We start from the raw sequence: 20615 nt of genomic DNA on the forward strand, positions 1-20615 counted from the left end.
CTATGTCATACTTAATGATCTTTTATGATCACCACATTGTATTAATGTTTAGTGAATGATAATATAAATACCAAGTTCAATTACAAGATTTGATAATTGATTCATAGATTAAATGTATGTATATTAATAGTTAGCTATCTGCGATGATGCGGGGCATTGTCCAGACCCAAATACTAATTTATGAGTAATGATATGTCAAGTCTATAAAACCTCTTGTTAAAAATATTAATAGCTTACTACTCTATACTATTTATTATTGTGGTTATATTCAATCTCTCTAGTAATAATTACCTTATATGAAGTACTAATATTTTGTGGTTTCAATTTTTTTATTTTTTTTATTTTTTTTATTTTTTTATTTTCCGTTATATGTAGTACTCGTTATTTTTCTACGGTAACCATATACGAAAATTTTCTTTGAACCTTGATTAATGTGATTGCTTGAATTTGCCGATGTTCTAATATAAAACTACTATATTTCCAATTCAATTAATATTGTAACAACTAGAAACATCATTCAAGCCAAAAGCCAATTATAGATTAAAGCAAGACCTCAAAGGTCAAGACACCACTATAAGTCGTAAAAAAAATGATTGGCATTTCGGCAATATTCTCATTTCTGAGACAATCTGAAATATTATTAAAACTAAAAAATATAGCATGTTAATGCCACATAACATCCTTCCTCCATCGTGGTTTGACGTTATATAAGTAATGACATGACAAGTCTATACAACCTCTTATTCAAAACATTAACGTCTTATTATTTATTACTGTATCTATTCGATCAATCTCCCTAAAAAAAATAGTTACCTTATTATTTAGCAATAATTACTTTATACTACAAGTAATATTTTGCCATTATTTTCCCTTACGTGTATTACATATTATTTTTCTATAGTAACCATATACGAAATATCTCTTTAGACTTTTTCTTTGAAAAAAAAAAAACAATTGCTTAAATTTGTTGTTGTTATAATGTGAAACTACTGTATTTCCAACTCAATTAACATTGTAACGACTAACAAGGAATATCGTCCGGGCCAAAAGCCAGTTGTAGATTAAAACCAATACCCCAAAGGACAAGACATCACTATAAGTCATCAATCATATAATTCATAAATCAAAAATAAAAAAATCAATATTAATTTCCATAAATATATGAATTTCTTTAGTGAGAAGGTTTGTTGATTTGATTAACCAAGTCAGACCACAATCTCTCTAATTGCCAGCCTTTGCTTAACCCAGATAGAGAGGAAGACAGAAGAACAGGAGGAGAGAGATTTTTCCCAATTCAATTACCCAATCATCTGTTTCTTCTTCTTCTTCTCAATTTTATCATCATCATATTCAATAATTCATCAAAAATGAACGAGAAAGCCCACGTCACCAAGGAGCTCAACGCCAGGCATCGCAAGGTCCCTTTCTCTCTCTCCTCTCGATTTGTTTGCTTTTTTTTCATTTGAAATTCGATCCCTAAGTTTGATTTCTTGATTACCCATGTTTTATTTTGATTTGGGTTTCTTTGGTTTGATCTTGATTTTGTACAAGTGGGAATTCGAGGAAATGGTTGAAAAGTTTTAATTATGATTATTAGATGATTTTGGTTGGAATTTGTTGGGTTTTCTGGGGAATTTTGTGTTATTTGGGTTTGTGGGTCCTGTATTTTATTTCTTATTTGGTTGGTAATTTTTGGGAAGATTCCTGTATAATTCCTGGTTCCCATTTTGATGATTTGGATGATTGGATCTGGGTTTATGCAATTCAACCAAGCTTTTCGGAAATATCTCGAATTGATATGATCATTGAGCTTGTAAAGTTTGCATCTTGGGTAGATAGGTGTTGTTTAAGCATCTAGTTGTGTTCCATTCTGCCTTTTGAGTGTGGGTAGCTGTTTATTAGGGCTAGTCATGGAAGGCGAGACTTACGTTCATTGTATCAGTGTGGAAATAAGTGACGAGTTAATAAACCGTTGAACATCGATGGTCTGTCTATATAACTCTTGTCTGACAAGGTAGCAATTCTTTTACTATCTACCTAAAGCTGCTTGCAAGGGTACATCTTATGGTGAGGTTGGGGGTGGTATATGTATGTAGGTGTAGGTGTAGGTTTGTAATACCGCGATCAAGGATTTATCGTGTTATTTTATGTAATTATATTATAGAAGGGTATTATATAGTTGATTGAAAGAGCAAAAACTAGGTTCCTACTTTGCAACAAAGTAGGTGAAAATGATCATTACGTATTGTGTTTTATTTAGTTACCGTATTCTAGGTGACTCTTAAAGTTATATAGAAGAAAGTTTAGTCACTGTATTCCAAGTGACTCTATATAAGTTATATTAGAAGAAAATTTAGTCACTGTTCACTATACGTCAACTGATTCCTTAGGGGGTCAGTTTAGGCTATGTAGATGAAGATGGACACACCTTTTTAATTCAAACTTGTCTCCCTTTTTACTTACAAATTAGATAAAATGCTCTCCAATTCTGTAACTCTGTCATTGGGGATGTTTTACAGTCATTGATCCAATTCATCATTTGTGTTTAGTGCTTTAATACAGAGTGATCTAATTTTAAAGTGTATAATAATTAGCTCAGTGTCTTAGGTTATGCACATATTGCAGTGGAAGTATACCAGTTATGTTGTATATTGACCTTTGGTAACTTCATAGGGTACTATACTTTTTAGCATATTTGAATCTAAGCTTTTACATAGTGATGTATGGTGTTTCTTTGGTTATATGATAAGAGGTTAGGCTTTGTTTCCCTCACCTTATTCTTGTTGACCATATCATACCAGACAAGAAAAATTCATTTTCAGACAAGAAAACAAATTCAAACCAGTCCAGAAAAAATCAGATCAACCGAGACTAGATCTTATAAGACGGATACCATAACACCTTAAATAAGGTGAAGAGAACATAGCCTTAGCAGTGAGCGAAATTGATACTAAAATTTCTTATTATTTGCCATTTTAGGCTTAGAATTGTACCTATTACAAATCATACTTGGAACCTATGTTTATAATACTTTTGAAATTGTAATCTTTGGGGTTAGTAGCTCACACTATGCTGGCTAGCTGGCCACTAATTATGATACAGCTTTTTTCTCTAAGTAATGTGACTTTGCTAGTATTATTCTAGTTGCACCCAAAATATTGATTCTGTTTTGACCCCGTGGCTCCAGGATTCATCCAATCCCAAAGGATATCATCATTATCCAAAAGCATCATCTTATTATATTTTACTAATTTTGTGATTCCCTTCCATGCCCTTACTGTTAAGGTTCCATTTTGTAACAAACATTTTTGCCACATTCTGGCTATTCCTTCTTAAAGATGTATTCCTTCTGTCTATATTTGAGGATTGTGACATGATATCTTGGTTTGACATGACATGGCTTTGAAGCCCAAGGCCTGGTATAGTGGTATCTCACATCTGGATTGTAGTGGAATTTGATAGATTTGGCAGACCCATGCATGTGTTGAGGGAAAGGTGGCTAGAGCTGAGTTACCGACTTTCGAATGATGGTGTTATTGTTGGGTTTGGTGGTCTGCAGGGTAGGTGGTTCTAATGTTGGCCTTCCAACTGTAATGGTATGCAATTGATTGGGGTGATGGTGAAGGCTGTTCATCAGTCCAGGTATTCCCTGTTTGTGTAAATGCTCTTCTACTTAGCTTCCATTGGGAAAAAATTCACAAGCAAAGTGACTTTGGCTAAGGGCCTTCACGTGAGAAGTTGCACTTGCAGATGCATAATTCCCATAATCCCATGTTCTTAGATCCTAGAGAATTAGTTATATAACCATTTCCGAGCTAGATTAAGCTCTACAGGTTTTTGTAGAAGATTGCTAATCCCTCCTTCTGTTAATACAAGTGTCCTTGGTAAAATGATAAGCTAGATAAAATAGGCATCTTGGAGTTTTCTAGTGAAAGGCTTCTTCAGTATCCAAACGAGGATGTTGAAATTGGAATATGGGCCTTAGATTGATCTTTGCACTAGGTCCAACTTTCCATACTTATCATGACAGACTTCTTAGTAAAGTAGGCCTATTCTTTAGTTATTTAGTAATTTAATGTGTAATTATTGAATAATTTTTTTTGTTAATTAAGTATCTTTTGATAATTGAATGTACTTTCTCACTAGACACTAGCCTTTATCAAATTTTTTATTTTTCCATATGCACAGGTTTTGGAAGGGCTTCTGAAGTTGCCTGACAATAGGGAATGTGCTGACTGCAAAACGAAGTAGGTCCCTGGAAACATAAGGCTTAAATGTGTAATTGTTTAGTTTATTTTGGTGGATGGCATTTCTGTTTATCTGTATCACTAAATGTATTATTGCCGACACACAGAGGTCCAAGATGGGCAAGTGTAAATTTGGGCATCTTCATATGCATGCAGTGTTCTGGAATCCACAGAAGTCTGGGGGTGCATATTTCGAAGGTATGTCCTAGTATTCATTGTCAGTTGGCTCTGTTACACGTGGATTTGTATGTTAATTCCAAAGCTGTTGCTGTCTATATTTGTTTCCAATCAAATACTACTACGTATTATGTGTAATCTTGTATTGCTTTATGTTTATGATTTGTTTCCTCCAGAAGTAGAATTAAGGCCTTGTGAATGTTAAAATAAATAGACATTTGATGGCTGGGGAATTTGTTATTGGTATAGCTTTTTTCCCCCTTATCTTTTTAGGCCAATTCTTTTTAGTTTCTGATGGCAATTGCCACTAGGATGGTGATTTTGGAATCTAATGTTTGACTAAATTAACAACTTTCAAGAACTGTTCATATCAAATGATGGTGTTTGGGCACTTGTGCTCCTTTTCTGGTTTAGGACAGCTCTCTTTATAGGAAGCGGTATGAAGTTGACTTTTAACGTTGGAGTAGGGTATTCCAAAAAGAATTTGATCATAGGTTATTATTGATTATAAATCTGCAAAAGAAGAGCTGACATCATCTACTGCTAGATGCCTGTTATTATCTATTTCTTCCTGCTATCATGGATTTATTATTATCTAGAGAAGAAGTAAATAAAAGCATGAGGGAGAAAAAGAATAATTGCCTCTTTATTGAACATCAAAGATATTCTGGCTTTCTTTTTTTTGGATGATAGACTACGTAACAATTAATTCTGGACGGAAGGATTACTATTTAATTTAATTTTATTTATTTTTATTTAATCAATGGTACAGCATGTGATGTTAGTCTTCTGCTTGAACTACAGCCTAAATAAATTGCTATTAGTTTTAGGTTACATTCAGAGACTATATGGAGCTATCTTTGTTATTTACAATAAGTGTCATTTTATTTGGGAGGCGGGATCACCTTAATATTACACCATAAGACGGTTCATGGTAGTTCATCGTGCTAGGGAAAAAATGGGTCAGTTTGGAGCGCTTTTTTTTTTTGGGTAAACTATGCCAGTTTTAGCGTGCAAGAGGGACTATGTTACTCAGATCAATATGATGCTTACTCTTGTTGGGAATTACTTCGTATAACTAACTTTGGAATAAAGTATAAGAAAGATCTAGACAAAAGTACTTATATTTGTACCGAAATACTATAATGTTCAAGATAGTGGGCATTATTTGATTTTTAGTTGTAGGGATTCACTGCCTAGATATGTGTCCGAAGAAAAGTCAGCACACACAAAAGAAAGCAGCTAGAATAATTTGTAGTGCACAAGAAAACTGTGAGTTTAGCACTGCCATTACTGGAATCATGTAGCACATTAGCTGACGTGAGTTTTGCATAGATGTTACATAGTGTGAGCTATTTGTGGAGTGGTATGTTATAGATGAGCTGGGTACACATAAATTAGAGTAGATAAGTGAATGTGTGGCAAAGTGTAAGTGAGAGTTGGAGCTAGGTACAAAGCTGACTAGTGAGAGCTCAGCAAAAATAAAGAGTGTGTCTACAATCTTCATGTATTAGGGAGGTATCCTAAAATAGTTGAGTGTGTGTCCTTTAATGTAAATTTTGTTCACCTTGCAATTTTCAAACGTGTGTATGATGATTGTTTTGTCTTTATTATTAAATTTGTTCTACTTAGATCAACAAGTCAACAACCCTTCATTTTTCTGTTTTGTGGAGATTAAAGACAATAGTAGCTTCAAAGCCTTGAGCTGGATGTGGTGACGACGTTATTCCCAAGTGTCACTTATTTGCTGAAAATTTAGTATTCCATAGATTAGGCTCTTTAAATTCTCATGTGAAGGTCCTTTCTTTCTTCTTTTGCTATGGTTGTACAATGAACTGAATGAAGTGCTTTCAATTATCCAACAATCTTTTATGCCTCGTTGTGAGTTGTGACCTGTCCTTAGCTTTTGATCTATCGCATGATAGACATATCCTCTGAAAATGACATTGTTAATTTTGCGAACATTCTGCAGGTGAGATCAGCAACACTCGACACATGGCTTCCGGAACAGATTGCATTCATTCAGTGTTAGTGTCCATTGTACTTTGAAAGTTGAACTCTTTCTTGTGGACTTTTGCTTCACTTGAATTACTCACCTCTCTCCTTGTGTACACAGCCATGGGAAATGAAAGAGCAAATAGTTACTGGGAAGCTGAATTGCCTCCCAATTATGATAGAGTTGGAATTGAGAACTTCATCCGTGCAAAGTATGTATTTTGAGTACCAGAACACTTTGCTTAATATTCTTGATTTGGATTTTCTTTAATCGACAGTTTTCCTTTAAATCTTCACATTGAGGGTTAAGTCATTGGCTATGGCAATATACAGGTATGAAGAGAAGAGATGGGTTCCAAAAGATGCTAGTCATGGATCACCGTATAGTGGAGGGGAAAAATACATGCCTTCACATCAATCAAGAGTGGAGGAAAGGAATGGGCATGTAAATGCTAATAAACCTGTTAATGTGACCGAGGAGAGGAAAATCACTGTTCTGCCTAGTACTAGGGAGACCAGAGTAGCAGGGAGAATAAGTATCCCATCCCCTCCAAAAGGAGTTGAGCATGTAAGTTTGTTCCTGCTGATTGAACATCAGATTATGATGCACTGGTTCAATTTTGATTTGGGTATTTTGCCTTTTGTACAATTTTGATTTGGGTATTTTGCCTTTTCCAAATCTTGATATATATGACGACTGGATGGCAGTTGTTGATTAAATAATTCTTATAAATCATTTCCTCTATAGTCTTCTTATTTGGCATACTTTATTGAACCTTTTTTATTCCCAGATTTCATATGATTTTGCTTCTTGCTGTAGTTTTTCTAGGAAATGCTTCTGTCTATATCTTCATTAATTATAGTTAGGCTAGGAAATGCTTATGTGTAATCTTCATAAAATATGAGTTTCTCTTGAGAGACTTGCTTTGTATAGTCAGGCTTGAAGAAGCAACATTATTTCTAAGCACACAAGTACTTCCTGTGCCCCCCCCCCCCCCCCCCCCCCCCCCACACACACACACACAGACAGACACACAAACAAAAAATAAGACGAAATCATGGCTTAAGTGTTAGATAGTGAATCTCTTAGGTTTCAAAGAAAAAACAGGTAAGGTAGTGAATCTCTTATGAAATGTTTGTTGACACTCTGATCTTCCAGTGGGAAGAATAGATATTAAGATGAATTTCTTTTTTTGTTGGCTACCTTTTTCTTTAGAATTACTACCCAATATATCACTTGTTTTGTCAGGTATTTTGCTTTTGGCCCTTGTTTCAAGTTGTTGTTGACACACTATGTTGTTTCTGATAAACTGCTAGTAATTGTGTGCTTAAGAAGAAAGCTTACCTTAACTGGTGGAAAAAGTTTATTGAACCAGCTGTAGGGAGGGGTATGACTATAAACTGCTCAACAAATCAGTTAGAACGCTTGAGAAAAATGCAGAAATAAGTTAAGGAGGGAAAGAGGAATCGGGAAGTCTATAAATAGAGGAGGCTAGGAAGATGATGGATCATGAGAAGTGCTGAGAACTTTATTTTAATTAGCATAATTACTTAATTAGAGCAAAAATTTAAGAATGATGCTATAATTGATAAAATTTTAAGTTAAAGTAAATTGAAGATAAATGTCAAGTATTCAAGAGACTTGACGACTCCCAAAGCTATGTAAAGCTCAAAATAAACTTCTTAATTCTTCTCATAATCCATTCTCTTCCTATAGTCCTCTATTTTAGACTTCGTAATTCCTTCCCCTCTTAAAATTGTTGTTTCTTTTAAGATTCCTAACCGATTAATTGTGCAATTGTAATTATACCCTTCCCTATGGCTGCTTCTTAGAAAAAGTCATTTTATAAATAATCATTGTTTAGCGTCTGTTATGATCATCCAATATGGACCAAAGAGTTGTTTCTTCTGGGAACAGTGTGCACATATATAGCTTTTTTTTCTCATACGTGAGGGTATTATAGCTTTATCTGATCATTCTTCTTAAAAAAATTTAGACCAACTCTTTAGAGGGCTTTATAAGTTGGATTTTGTGGCCATTTTGGCAGTGTATGAGATTTAATTCTGGGATTGGGTATTCAAGATGTTACATTGCTATAGTTAGATATGACTGTTGAGATCATTATAAGGATAGAATTAAATAAAATACAATTTTGTAATGCTGGAGGCATGATCAGCATGTGAAGAACCTGCTGCTAGGCTATTAAGTGTAAAAACATTTCCTTGAATTGATGTTCTTATGTGATATTCACTGCATAAAGCTGAAAATATTACATTTGTGTTTGTAATATTCTAAATTTCAGTTATTAGTTGTTCTACTTATTATTGGGTTTCATGGTCTTTATATAAATCATTGGATGGATTGTTCTGCATCTGACAATAGGTTCTAGTTTGATATCCTGCATAATATTTTCCTTTGGTTCTCTGGCTTCTGTTCTTTTCCTTAATCTTGTTTGTTTTTCTAACAGTCTGCTCCAGTTCATCAGCCTCAACATGAGATACAGAAACCTGAAGCAACTGTTCAAGAACCAGAAGTAGAGCAGGCAGCTAACACAGCTTCAGCCCCCCCTCCTAAAGTTGATTTTGCTACTGATCTTTTCAACATGCTTTCTATGGATGATCCCTGTGAAAGCCCTCCTGAAAGTGCCAATAATGATGATAATGGCTGGGCAGGATTCCAATGTATGTAAACAGTTTGTATTGTCTAATATGTGTGTTAAGTTCAATGATTTTGTTGTTGGATTTGTGAAATGTATTCAAATTTTAATGTCTGCAGCTGCTGGGCAAACGTCAACTTCTGAGAAAGCTGAAGTGAAGAAGGATGTTGACACTGGCAAGAAATCTTCTGAATTTGAAGATTTATTTGGTGATTCTTCAGCATCCACTACTCCAGTTATGCAGCAACCTCAGAAAGATGCAAAATCAGATATTATGAGCCTTTTTGAGAAGGTTTGCACCTTATCATTAACATCTTTTCACTTGCCATTGATAATTATGTATTTATTTCGTCTTGCATAACAGTATATACAAACTTTTATACGGAGTACCCTTTTTTTTTTTTTTTTAATGTCTATGAAGAATTATGTACTACATATGTTTTATTCAGGAGTACTCTGAAAGTGCAGTAGATTTAGTCTTTTTATAGGAAGTAGAGAGTGTCGCCCAAATTCAAAAGGAGGGCAATGCAAACTCTAGACCTTTAGCTTTCAAGAAATAATTTATTTACAAAATCTTAGAAATGCAAATTGCACGGAAGCTAAAATTTTCCTTCATCTATTCTGATGAGGATAAGCTATACCCATACAAATCTATTGGTTTCTTTCTTTCCAAGTGTATCACCCAATTGCCAGTTGACCATCCTCCACACATTGGCAAGCTAATCTTTGTTCATCCTTCTTTTCCAAGTGCAAGAACATCTTCCTCATAGGGCTGGGCCCAGTTCAACCTAAATTAGACTAAAGCTAAGTGCTAAAGAGAAAGAATGCAAGGGCAGAAGAGCACATATGATTACATGTGGGGAACATAAGTAGCCTCACCTAAACTAGGTTGCTGTTCTTTTTCCGATAGCCAATAAGATATTTCTCTCCAAAGTGATATTCACATTGATTCCCTTGCTTCATATTTTCATTTTTCTTGGAGTGGTGTGGTAGTCTTATTTTCCCTTTTCGTTCTCTGTTTTGTTGGAAAAGATTTCATGTGGGAAGGTTTTTTTTTTTTTTTTTAGCTGTGTTCATCTCACTTTTCCTGGGGCTTGTTTTCATGAACTTTGTGTAATCTTGGGCCTCTTGGCTGAGCTCTATTTTTAGCAGTTAGCCAGTGACTCATTGTAGCTACTCAAAATGTTTCTGATGCTCCACTATATATATTTATTTTCTATGTTGATGCTTCAATCTAAATTCTGTAATAATGTTTTTATATGGTTGACATGCAGTCAAACATGGTATCACCATTTGCTCTTCATCAACAGCAAATAGCAATGCTAGCACAGCAGCAGAGTCTTCTTATGGCTGCAGCTGCTCAAGCAGCTAATGGGGCTTCAAAATCAAACGTCAATATGCATCAACCTGGATTAAATGGCACCAATATACCGACTCAAAGCTGGCCAGGTCTTGGGTATCAAATTCCTGGGTTAACTATGCCATCAGCTGGTCAGAATGAACTGCCAAAATCAGTTCAGGTTAAAATTCCTTGTAGTACCTGGATTTTTTTTTTTTTTTTTTTTTTTTTTGCTATCATTTTTTGATTTGGTAGAGAGGACTTAATAATGATTTTTTTTTTTTTTTTTGTTAAGCAGGTTGGGAACCCTCCATCAATGCACCCGACAGGAAATCCTTCCTCTTTCCCAGCAATGGGGTAAGTATAAGAAGCTTATTAGCTTGTCCATACAGAGAAGTCCAACCTTAAAATTTAATCTTTAATGATGGCTTTTATCATCTTTCTTTTTATATTCTGCTGCTTTTTCTTGCTTGCAGTTTCTATTCTATGGGTCAAGCTATGCCTGTCAATGGTGCAGCTGCTGTTGAAACGAGTAAAAGTTCTGCAGCATCTGCAGTTTCAACAGGGACTTCAATGCAAAAGACAAATGATTATGACTTTTCGTCACTAACCCAAGGGTTGTTTTCAAAGCGATGAGTTACCCTTGGAAGAGTTTTCTGTTCAAGTCGTCCTAATTAGGACCAGAAAAGTCGCAGGGAGATGCAAGTTCGAGAGCAATATCCTCTATTGGTTTCTGTAAAAACTATACGTAGGGCATATTTAAACTGTTTGGTATGGCTCTTTTGTATGATTTGTGCTTGAAATGTAATTTTTTTTGGTGGGTCAAATATGGATGAATTTTGACAGACCAAACCATTTGTACCTTGTGATTTAGCTTCTCTGGAATCCTCCTATACAATCGATGATTCTGAATTTCTTATGATTCATTTTTATTATCTGTAGATTTCACCGTTACTGTCCATTTTCGTCTTGGATTTTATACCGAGTGTCATCTTATATTTTCATCTCTATATACTTATTAGTCCTTTATTTATTTATTTATTTTTTTACTTATTCCATCAATCTTCAAAGGTTATGTAGTACGAAGTATTTTTTTTTCATGCTAAAGACGCGTAGAAAAACCTAATAATATCTGATTAAGTGATGAGCTACTAAAGCCATGTACAATTACGAGAAGATAACTTCTCCAATTACACCATAGCAATCATCGAATAGCTACCGTCCACCAATTTGAAGTCTTTGGTAGATACACAAGTCTTGACAGCATCATTTTATATCTTTATATTTTGTGTCATAAAATTTGTATAATTCAAAAGTTAGTTAAAAAAACCGGTACAAATTCACTGTTAGGCAGTAGACTAGTAGTAAGGACTCAATTGACATATATACGCAATTCAGTTAATCCTGCACTAAGTAGAGCTGTAGAGTAAAAAGAGTGACATAATAATATAGAATAATACTTGTAATATAATGATGATAGAAGACTGATAACATAACGTCAAAAAAGGTTGAAGTGACTAGCATTTTAGCTATGCAAGGTATCTCTATTAGCCATACATAAATCTCTTCCATTATTTTTCTTATGGTTTGCATCACAATGTTTGGACCAAACTTTTCTTATGGTATATGAAACAGTTAGAACTTGAAGGTTACATCAAAATGTTTGGACCATGCTTGTTAATGTTTGCTCTAAATTTAGATAATTTTAGATCCTCCAAGTGTCACATTGTCCCTCGTTCATCGGTAAACTAGATTTAGATACATGTAATTCGTGTTTCAAATTTCAAAAAAATATGTACAATAACTATTTTAAAAGTGTACATATTTTAGTTGTGTTGTTTATCAAACTTCTCAAGAGTTGACTTATATATTAGAAATGGGAGGTAATTTTCCAATAATTGTTGAATCTCTTTGTTTAAATGAGTTAGATAATCCCATCAATCCTTAACCGGAGTCCGACTGCCCTCACCAATACTACACCTAGAAGACCTTAGTCAAAAACTTCCTTCACACCTCTTTGATATCTTATTTTCTCTCCTCAACACCATGACCATCCATTAAACTTTGTAGCTCCTTATTATTGTTAATTCTCGATCACAAAAACAAAAAGGACAACTTTTCTTCAAACAACTCAAAACTAATACGGATATACATGTAGGATACTAGGATAGCTATTAATTTTAGAAGTAACATTTGGACCCACATCAGAATGTAAGAGCATTAATAAAATTACTCACTCACATGGCACATGAGCAGGGTACAAGTTCAACGGTCGACTATATACATACATATATATATATGTAGCCGTTCCAAAGTTCGTCAGTATAAAATTTCAGTAAAATAAGCACTTTAAATCTTTAATACAAAAATCATAGATGACAAATTATTAATCATAATAAATCCAAACTAATGAAGACAATAAATAGAATTATCAAATGCTAAATGACAGCCAGCTGACTAAATTCATAGTAATCGCGCAACTCAAAGCAAAATGGAAGACCTTAGTCAAAGTATTCAAAGAAATGTACACAAATTCGTACAGATTTTATTCGACAATATAATAAACATCTAGGTCATTCTAAGAGCTAATATTGGATAAGGATCAATTAATCTAATCAAATCAAACCATATCAAGAATAGCATGGAAAGATGACAAGAAGAAAAGTAGAAAAAAATTGTGCCTTAACTACCTTTCACCTATTTATATCAGTTTTTTTAGGATGAAAATTTATCGAACCAACATCTTTCACAAGTTACAACTCTTTTTTAAGGATAAGATTTATATATGATATATACTTCGTAAATTTTTACATGCGGCCTGTTGTACCGTGCGGCAGGGGTTATTTGAGTTTCTCGGTAAGGGGTTACTTGAGTTTCTCGGTTAAGGGTTACTTGAGTTTTCCGAGGTTACTTGAGTTTCTCGGTCAGGGGTTACTCGAGTTTCTCGGTCAGCGGTTACTCGAGTTACAATTTGTTGTATGCGGCCTAACCAAGAAATTTGAATAACCCCTGACTGAGAAACTCGAGTAACCCCTAATTGAGTAACCCTTAATCGAGTGAACCCCTCGAGCTGAGTAATCCCTGACTGAAAAACTCAAGTAACCCCTGACTGAAAAACTCAGGTAACCCTTAACAAAAAAACTCGGGTAAACCCTGTTGCATGGTATGACCTGCTGCACCAAAGAGTTGATGTATATACTTTATTACTTTGTATTAGGTAGTGTTTTCTTTATTTGAATTTTACTAATGTTATTAGTCCTAGACAAATGAACATATCTTATCTAAATTTATCTTAACTTAATTGGAATTGGAACCGGTTAGGAACCGGCAGTTCCGGATCTGGAATTGGACCCGGTGGTTCCAATTCCGGGTAATAAATTTAGAAACCGATTGCAACCGGCTCCGATTCCAATTCCAATTTTTGGATCTGGAACCAGTTGGTTACCCAGTTACCCAATATATATTAAACTAAATATACTTTTTTCTTAAAAAAATATATGTTAAATGTATTTAGTTAGTAAAATAAAAAAATATATTATTAATATCTAACCTAAATAAAATAGCTTCATGCAATCATGCATATATAAATATATGTATATATTAAATGCTAAAAATGAAAATGGATCAAAATAAGTATTAAATTTGTATTAAATTTGATAATTACGTACATAAGTGGTCAAAGTGGGTACCCGCAACCGGACCCGATACCTGACGGTTCCAATTCCTAAAGTTTAGGACCCGGTTGAAGTGGTTCCATTTCCAATTCTGAATTTTAGGACCCGATACCAACCAATTCCGGGTTCGGTTCCAAAAAATTTGACCGGGTACCCGATTTGCTCACCCCTAGTTATTAGACTTGATTAGAATCATTGATTCAGTATTCATTTTTAACTTATCTTTTTAGAACTTGTCTACCTTCCTACGGGATTGTTACTTGTTAGTTTGTTATGGTAGAAGTTGCATTGTTATGACATTTCGGCACACGAATATAATCATGCATCAAAGTTGGCGCTTTGTTCATTCGTTCCTCTTAGCTCCAATCTCTTGCCTCGTCTTATAATCTAGACTCATTTAAACATCTGCCAAACTCAATATTTATACTTCCCCTATCTCTATGTATCGTAATTTCTTTCCTTTAATTTGATCACAAGCTAGTGACTTTTGGCATTGATCAATAAATTCTATCTAAGTCACAACGGTATTCATTTTTCAAAATATATTTGTCATTCTTTCAATGGTAGTTGTGATCTTATAGCCCCAATAATACTTACGGACTAAATTACAATAAAAGATAATGACAAATATAATTTAGTACAGAGTATATTAAATTTAGAAATATATGATGAAATTATGGGTAATTTGATATAATCTTCTGCATTAAGAGCAATTCCAACAATGAGCAAAAAAATGCTCATGAGCAAAACTTTAGGTGAAATTAAAACAAAAATAACTTACATCAATGAGCAAAAGCAAAAATGCTCATAAACAAAATGATAATTGCTCATAAAATGAGAATTTTTAAAGATGAATAGTAACTATGTGGGGTCCACAAGACAAGTGAAAAATAAGAATAAAAATAATATATTAGAGAGAAATGTAGAAGTATATTAGTAAAAGTAAGAAAGAAGATGTAGTAGAGAGAGAATAGTGAAGATTTTATTTATTTATTTTTTTTTTCATTGATGGGATAAAAATAGGAAAAATTGTTCAGAATAATCCGACCTTTGGCTCATCATATCAAAATAATCCCACCTATTGATTATTTTTAAATAATCCAACCTTTAATGCTAATTCGCTATAAATGATCCCAAGTGACTTGTAACCAGTTGGGTATGCAATTTTTTTTTTATTAAGTTTAATATACACGTGTCATCACCTGATTGGTCAAAAAATAAGTTTTAATTTAATTTTGTTTTGAAAATTGATTATTACTAGTTAACTTTAATTAACTAAAAACAAAAAATTGAAACCTTATCCAGCCCCATCGCAACCCCAGCAACCTCCCCGCCACCCCTACCATCGGCCTAGAGCCATCAGTCCCATCGCCACCAGATAGTTACTCCGCGTAGTTCGCTGATCATTCCGTACCCTGTTTCGTCGCAACTAAACCATTATAAAATTCAAGGTGTGGGAAGAGGAGGGGGACGAAATCGGCGAGTTGTGGGAAAGGGATTGGGGCCGAAATCAGGGCATGGGGAAGGTGAAGGGGCCGAAAAAGGTACAGGGGAAGGGGAGAGGGTCGGAAAATGTACACGGGTGGTGGAGGGAGGTCAAGATCGGGACGGGGAAGGGGTTTTTCGGGATGGTTTGTCATTTAGGGGGGGGGGGGAGAATGGTGAGCGTGGCGCTCCAGCGTTGGTTGGTAGCAAGGGGGTCGGGCTAATAGGTGGTGGACTAGTGGGCACCCGTGGAGGGTGGTTGGGCTGGTGGGGGTGGCTTTTTAATTAATTTAGGGTTTTTTTTTTTTTTTTTTTTTTTTTTTTTTTTTTTTTTTACTTTAAAAAATAATTTTATTTTTAATTTTTTGACCAATCTGATGTCAACACGTGTCATGTAACTTGATATAGCAAGTTAAATGACTAATTGGGACGACCATTTATAGCGAATTGACATTAAAGGTCAGATTATTTAAAAAAAAATCCAAAAGGTGGGATTATTTTGAGCGGATGAGCCAAAAGTTGGATTATTCCGGACAATTTTTTCATAAAAATATTATCACAAAAATGCTTATGAGACCGTCTCCAATGGTGAGACTCAAGTTTGAGTATTGAAATATAAAATGAGTTGTTTTTTTACCTCCAATGATGATATCATACCTACTTCTCAATTTAGCAACTCATATGAAGTATAAATTTCTAATGGTGAGACTCTCTTAAATATACAAATGTCACTTTTAATTTATGACTCACCAAATACATTTCTTTTTTAATATCAAATATTGTAAAATCAAAAAATAAAAATAAAAAGGTAAAACTTAAATATATTAGAATATTGACAAGGGTCCACACTTTTTGTTAAACGACACTTAAAGTTGAGTATCTAAACTTAGCAACTTTCTTTTGGAGTTGTTAAGTTTAGATACCAACTTATTGGTATAAATTGCAAAAAATACTCTCTCTTCTAAAAATACTCACTAAAGCTTCATCATTGGAGATGATCTGAGTGAGAGTAGAGAGAAAGCGGGTATAGAGAACGAGGAAATCAATTTTTTGCTTATTATTGATAGTGATGTGAAAGAGTTCAACGATTATTTTATGAAAGTATTTTTTTTTTTAAGTAGTAGTAAAAGTAACATACTCGTACAGTTAAAGTAGATACTCTACCCACATGGCACGTGTCACGTCTACCTTACATAACCGGTGAACCGGTAAGATTCCACTCACCAAATCAATGCTCTCACAATCCAACGGTTCACATTCAATCACCCACCCCCAACAAATCCCTAACCCTCCATATCTCCCCCTTTATATACCCCCATTTAACTCTCCTAAACCCTGTTCATACTTCATTTCACAAACACAAGTAACAAAAACCCAACAAAAATAAATAAAAATAAAAATAAAAATAAAAATGGGAATGTTACCGTTGAAAGCAGTGGTAGTATCAACCGGCGTCGTTTCACTAGCTGTGATACTCAAACTATCACTGCCGGTAATCCTAGACTTCGTCACCTCCGAGCTTCCTCTCTTCTGGTCACTAGCACTCTCATGGCTCAGACCTCCATACATGTACCTTCTCATCAACTGCATCATCATCTCCATTGTTGCATCCTCTAAGCTTCAGCCACGTGGCGGCACCGGAAGTGATGGAAATGCCGGAACCCTAAATCCGGCGACGGAGAGTTTCCCGGTGGTGGACAGTGAGGATGTACACGTGGCGGTCATGGAGGTCGCTAAGGAGGATGATGTGGTGGTGTTCGGATACGTCGAGAGTCCGATTGTTACTAAAATGGATAAACCTGCGAAAGTTGTTGTAGGTGATGACGTGGAGGAGAGAGAAAAATTTGAGGAAGGTGATGAGTTTGTGTTGTCGAAGCCGGTGTGGAACTCGCCGGAGAAAAGTGCGCCGGTGAGATTGCCGGAGTTTTCGCCGACTTCTTCAGCGGAGAAACCGCCGTTTTCGGCAAGGTTTGGTCATCGGAGAGCTGTCAAAGCTAGTCCTGAAGGTAATCTTCTCTCTCCTCTTCATTTGTACTAATTTCTTTTCTTTTTTTTTGTTTTAAAGAAATTTGTACTAATTTCAATAATTTCTAAAAATAAAAAAATAAATAAAAAAAATAAAAATTTATACTTACTGAAATTTTAAAATGAGTTGTATTTTGAATATGAATTAGTTCGCTATATTGTACAAATATACACGAGATTTAATTTCATGTTTTGATTAGTCCGATTTAGCTTAAAATTACACTGTTTTGAATTTAGAGTTGTAATTATCCTCAAATGGTTTGATTAAGACATTATTTGTTTCTGTTTACTATGTCATTATTTTTCAGTAGATTGATTTGTTTCAGAAGACAATTAATTTAAGTTTGCTTTCAAAATTTTAAAATTCAACGGTAAAATGATGAATAAATTTGAATTTCAATCGGAATTCTAACGGTAACAAATGACACTTGTAAGCAGGAAAAGCAGTGCTGAAAGTATCAAGGCCAAAAAAACAGGAAACACTGGAGTCCACGTGGCGGACAATAACAGAGGGACGTTCAATGCCGTTGACACGTCATCTGAAGAAGTCCGACACATTCGCCGGAGCATCGCCGGAGGAGTCTCCGGTGAAGGTGATGAAGAAATCTGACACTTTCAACAATGGAAGCGGTAGCGCATCGCCGGCGAGTGCGAGCTCGAGGCTGAGGCGAGAGCCGTCGCTGAATCAAGACGAGTTGAACCGCCGTGTTGAGGCGTTTATCAAGAAGTTTAACGAGGAGATGCGGTTGCAACGGCAAGACTCACTTAACCAATACAAAGAGGTGGTTGGTCGTGGGGTGGGTCCCACTAGAAACTAATTTGGGTGGTAATTAAAAAAATTAAAATGTAAAAAAGATATATTAATAATTATCTTTTTCGGATTTAAATTTTTTTATTTTTTTTAAGGGGTGGGATTTTGAGAGTTCAAATGTGAGCTAGGTAATGCAAAGATTTCTTTTGCAATTCTAGCAGGAAATCAATTTGGTTTTGTTGGAACCCTGTAATTAGCTCGATTTTTGGTTCTCCATTGGCTATGTTTTTGATTTGGTTTTCGGATGGAAATTACGAATATGGGAATATGGCAAGAAATTTTCATTTATTTGTGAAATAATGTTATATCGAAAAAAAAAAAAATAACTTCAATCAATCAATATACTTATACTAAAGGCGAAACCAGAAATGACACTTGTCATAACCTGGTTAAAAATTTTCCCTCCAAAAGGTTTTATTTTTTTTTTTTCCTTTTTTTTTTTCAAAGCTTCTTAGAGAAGTATTTAGTTTAATAGTTACTTTACAATAATATTTCTTTTCTATTTGGCAAGTATATTCATTTTTACACATTCAACAAGGATTTATATATTTATTTATTTTATGACGGGAACAAAGTCATATAATACAATAATGTAATATTATCTATAATTTTGTAATGTAATCCATGGTTATTTTTATTAGTCGTGCATGCATTTCTTCCTCTGTTTTCTTTAGAGATTCAAAAAAATTGTAATTACAGAACTTTCATCCTATTTTGCAATTTGATATTATTTTTTATAGTAAAATAATTGTATTAAACTAATGATAAATATTGAAATTACCGTGCATGGCACGGGATCTAACCTAGTAAGTCAATATAAACAAATTTGTTGATTGATTTTCGTTTGTTTTAGACTAATGTTTTTTTTTTTTTGGTTTGCAATAAGAAAAATTTCTTCATTCATGATATTCAAGTCTTTCTTACCATTAGATCAAACTTTTTGACATAAATTTGACTATGATAATGTTAGATTATTTATCAAGAATTGCATTGGATTCTCAATTTATGGAGAATACATTGGGTTTGTTTTATATTTCCTATTATTTACTCCTATTGTCAATCATGAAACATAGGCTAATCCAAACATGTCCACTAAAGGAGGAGTGTTTAAAATAAAGATATTACGTACTCTTATGTATTAAATAACACGATATTCTTAATGATTTAAGTACTCTTATGTACTCCGTATTAAGTAACAAGAATTCTCTTGACATGGAGAGTTAATTTCTCCAATTAACGGTCTAACGTGCACAATGATAAATTTTTTATTTTAAAAACTAACTTAAATGTCGTAATCTTCCAATAGTAATCAGAGAAAAAGATATAAAGAAGACCTTTGTAAAGATTTGTGACGAGTGACTAAACACGATGTGTAACTCTCACTAACCTCAAACATTATTAGATTGTGCTTCTTTACAAGCCAAACAAGGAAAATACAAAAGAAAAATGTTGATGGTTAAGAATATTGGATAAACAAGCAAATGCCTAAAAAGTATAGCTAAACAAAATAAGGTGTTTTGGTCCTTGGTCATCCAACTTTTGCCTTATCTTAGTATGGTCGGCCATAACGGTTGCATGGGTTCCAAAAATATTGATCACAAATTCAGCATTTTTTTGGGAAGGCGGCTACTTGACTATGTGGCCTAGCAATTAGTAGAAATCTATATTGTTCTTTGCTTCTTTGTCTTTGTCATTGTCGGCAGAAAATGGTTGGGAATTTCTAAGCAATGGTCCATGCATTGGTGCATTACTCTACCAAATACATGCTTGATGGTGGGTAGAAATGTAGAATGTTACTTAAGTGCGTGTGTCAAAACAAGCAATTGACACTACTTATGCACGCGGATTTAATGTATAATCAACATGTTTCACGCATTAACCATTGTGTAGTATTGGGAAAACACGATAATCTATAATAAGTGTAGGTCACAATCTAGTTGTTTGAATTAGATTCGGGTATGATTAATGTAACTCAATTCAGAACGTACTCAAGAGACTTTAATCATTCAAAGCAAATTCAGACCAGGTTATACGTGTATGAAATGATCATTTTAAAACTTTTAGATGAGCGTCTAGAATATAAATCGAACAGTCTAGTTTACTCATTTTCTAGTGCATGCAGGATTATTCAGGTCGACTAACTCAAATTAGGTTGGTTTACCAGGTAAATTTTGCATTTATCACTAGATCCTTTGATGTACACAA

General features: G+C 34.3%; 2 protein-coding genes across 2 annotated transcripts; both read left to right on the forward strand.

Annotated features, from left to right (window-relative positions):
- The first annotated feature begins 1147 nt into the window (after nucleotides 1-1147).
- On the forward strand, nucleotides 1148-11425 carry LOC145574886 (ADP-ribosylation factor GTPase-activating protein AGD5-like). The gene is made up of 11 exons (XM_081632762.1): nucleotides 1148-1418; nucleotides 4189-4247; nucleotides 4355-4445; nucleotides 6397-6451; nucleotides 6541-6631; nucleotides 6753-6987; nucleotides 8888-9101; nucleotides 9196-9368; nucleotides 10351-10596; nucleotides 10714-10772; nucleotides 10892-11425. The coding sequence occupies exons 1-11, from the start codon at nucleotides 1368-1370 to the stop codon at nucleotides 11049-11051; spliced, it is 1434 nt and encodes a 477-aa protein (XP_081488888.1). The 5' UTR covers nucleotides 1148-1367; the 3' UTR covers nucleotides 11052-11425.
- Nucleotides 11426-16932: 5507 nt separating this feature from the next.
- LOC145576804 (uncharacterized) lies at nucleotides 16933-18675 on the forward strand. Its single transcript, XM_081634511.1, has 2 exons — nucleotides 16933-17580; nucleotides 18038-18675. The coding sequence occupies exons 1-2, from the start codon at nucleotides 16986-16988 to the stop codon at nucleotides 18415-18417; spliced, it is 975 nt and encodes a 324-aa protein (XP_081490637.1). The 5' UTR covers nucleotides 16933-16985; the 3' UTR covers nucleotides 18418-18675.
- Nucleotides 18676-20615: the final 1940 nt, after the last annotated feature.

This window comes from Chenopodium album, chromosome 13 (genome assembly GCF_948465745.1).
Source record: "Chenopodium album chromosome 13, dcCheAlbu1.1, whole genome shotgun sequence".
NCBI classification, from domain to species: Eukaryota; Viridiplantae; Streptophyta; class Magnoliopsida; order Caryophyllales; family Amaranthaceae; genus Chenopodium; species Chenopodium album.

What these genes read in the sequence shown, in the direction of transcription:
- LOC145574886 (XM_081632762.1), top strand. Translation starts at nt 1,368, where the DNA reads ATGAACGAGAAAGCCCACGTCACCAAGGAGCTCAACGCCAGGCATCGC. An exon ending in TGTGCTGACTGCAAAACGAA is followed by an intron (nt 4,248 to 4,354) that starts GTAGGTCCCTGG and finishes GCCGACACACAG; the next exon opens with AGGTCCAAGATGGGCAAGTG. An exon ending in TTATGAGCCTTTTTGAGAAG is followed by an intron (nt 9,369 to 10,350) that starts GTTTGCACCTTA and finishes GTTGACATGCAG; the next exon opens with TCAAACATGGTATCACCATT.
- LOC145576804 (XM_081634511.1), top strand. Translation starts at nt 16,986, where the DNA reads ATGGGAATGTTACCGTTGAAAGCAGTGGTAGTATCAACCGGCGTCGTT. An exon ending in TGTCAAAGCTAGTCCTGAAG is followed by an intron (nt 17,581 to 18,037) that starts GTAATCTTCTCT and finishes ACTTGTAAGCAG; the next exon opens with GAAAAGCAGTGCTGAAAGTA.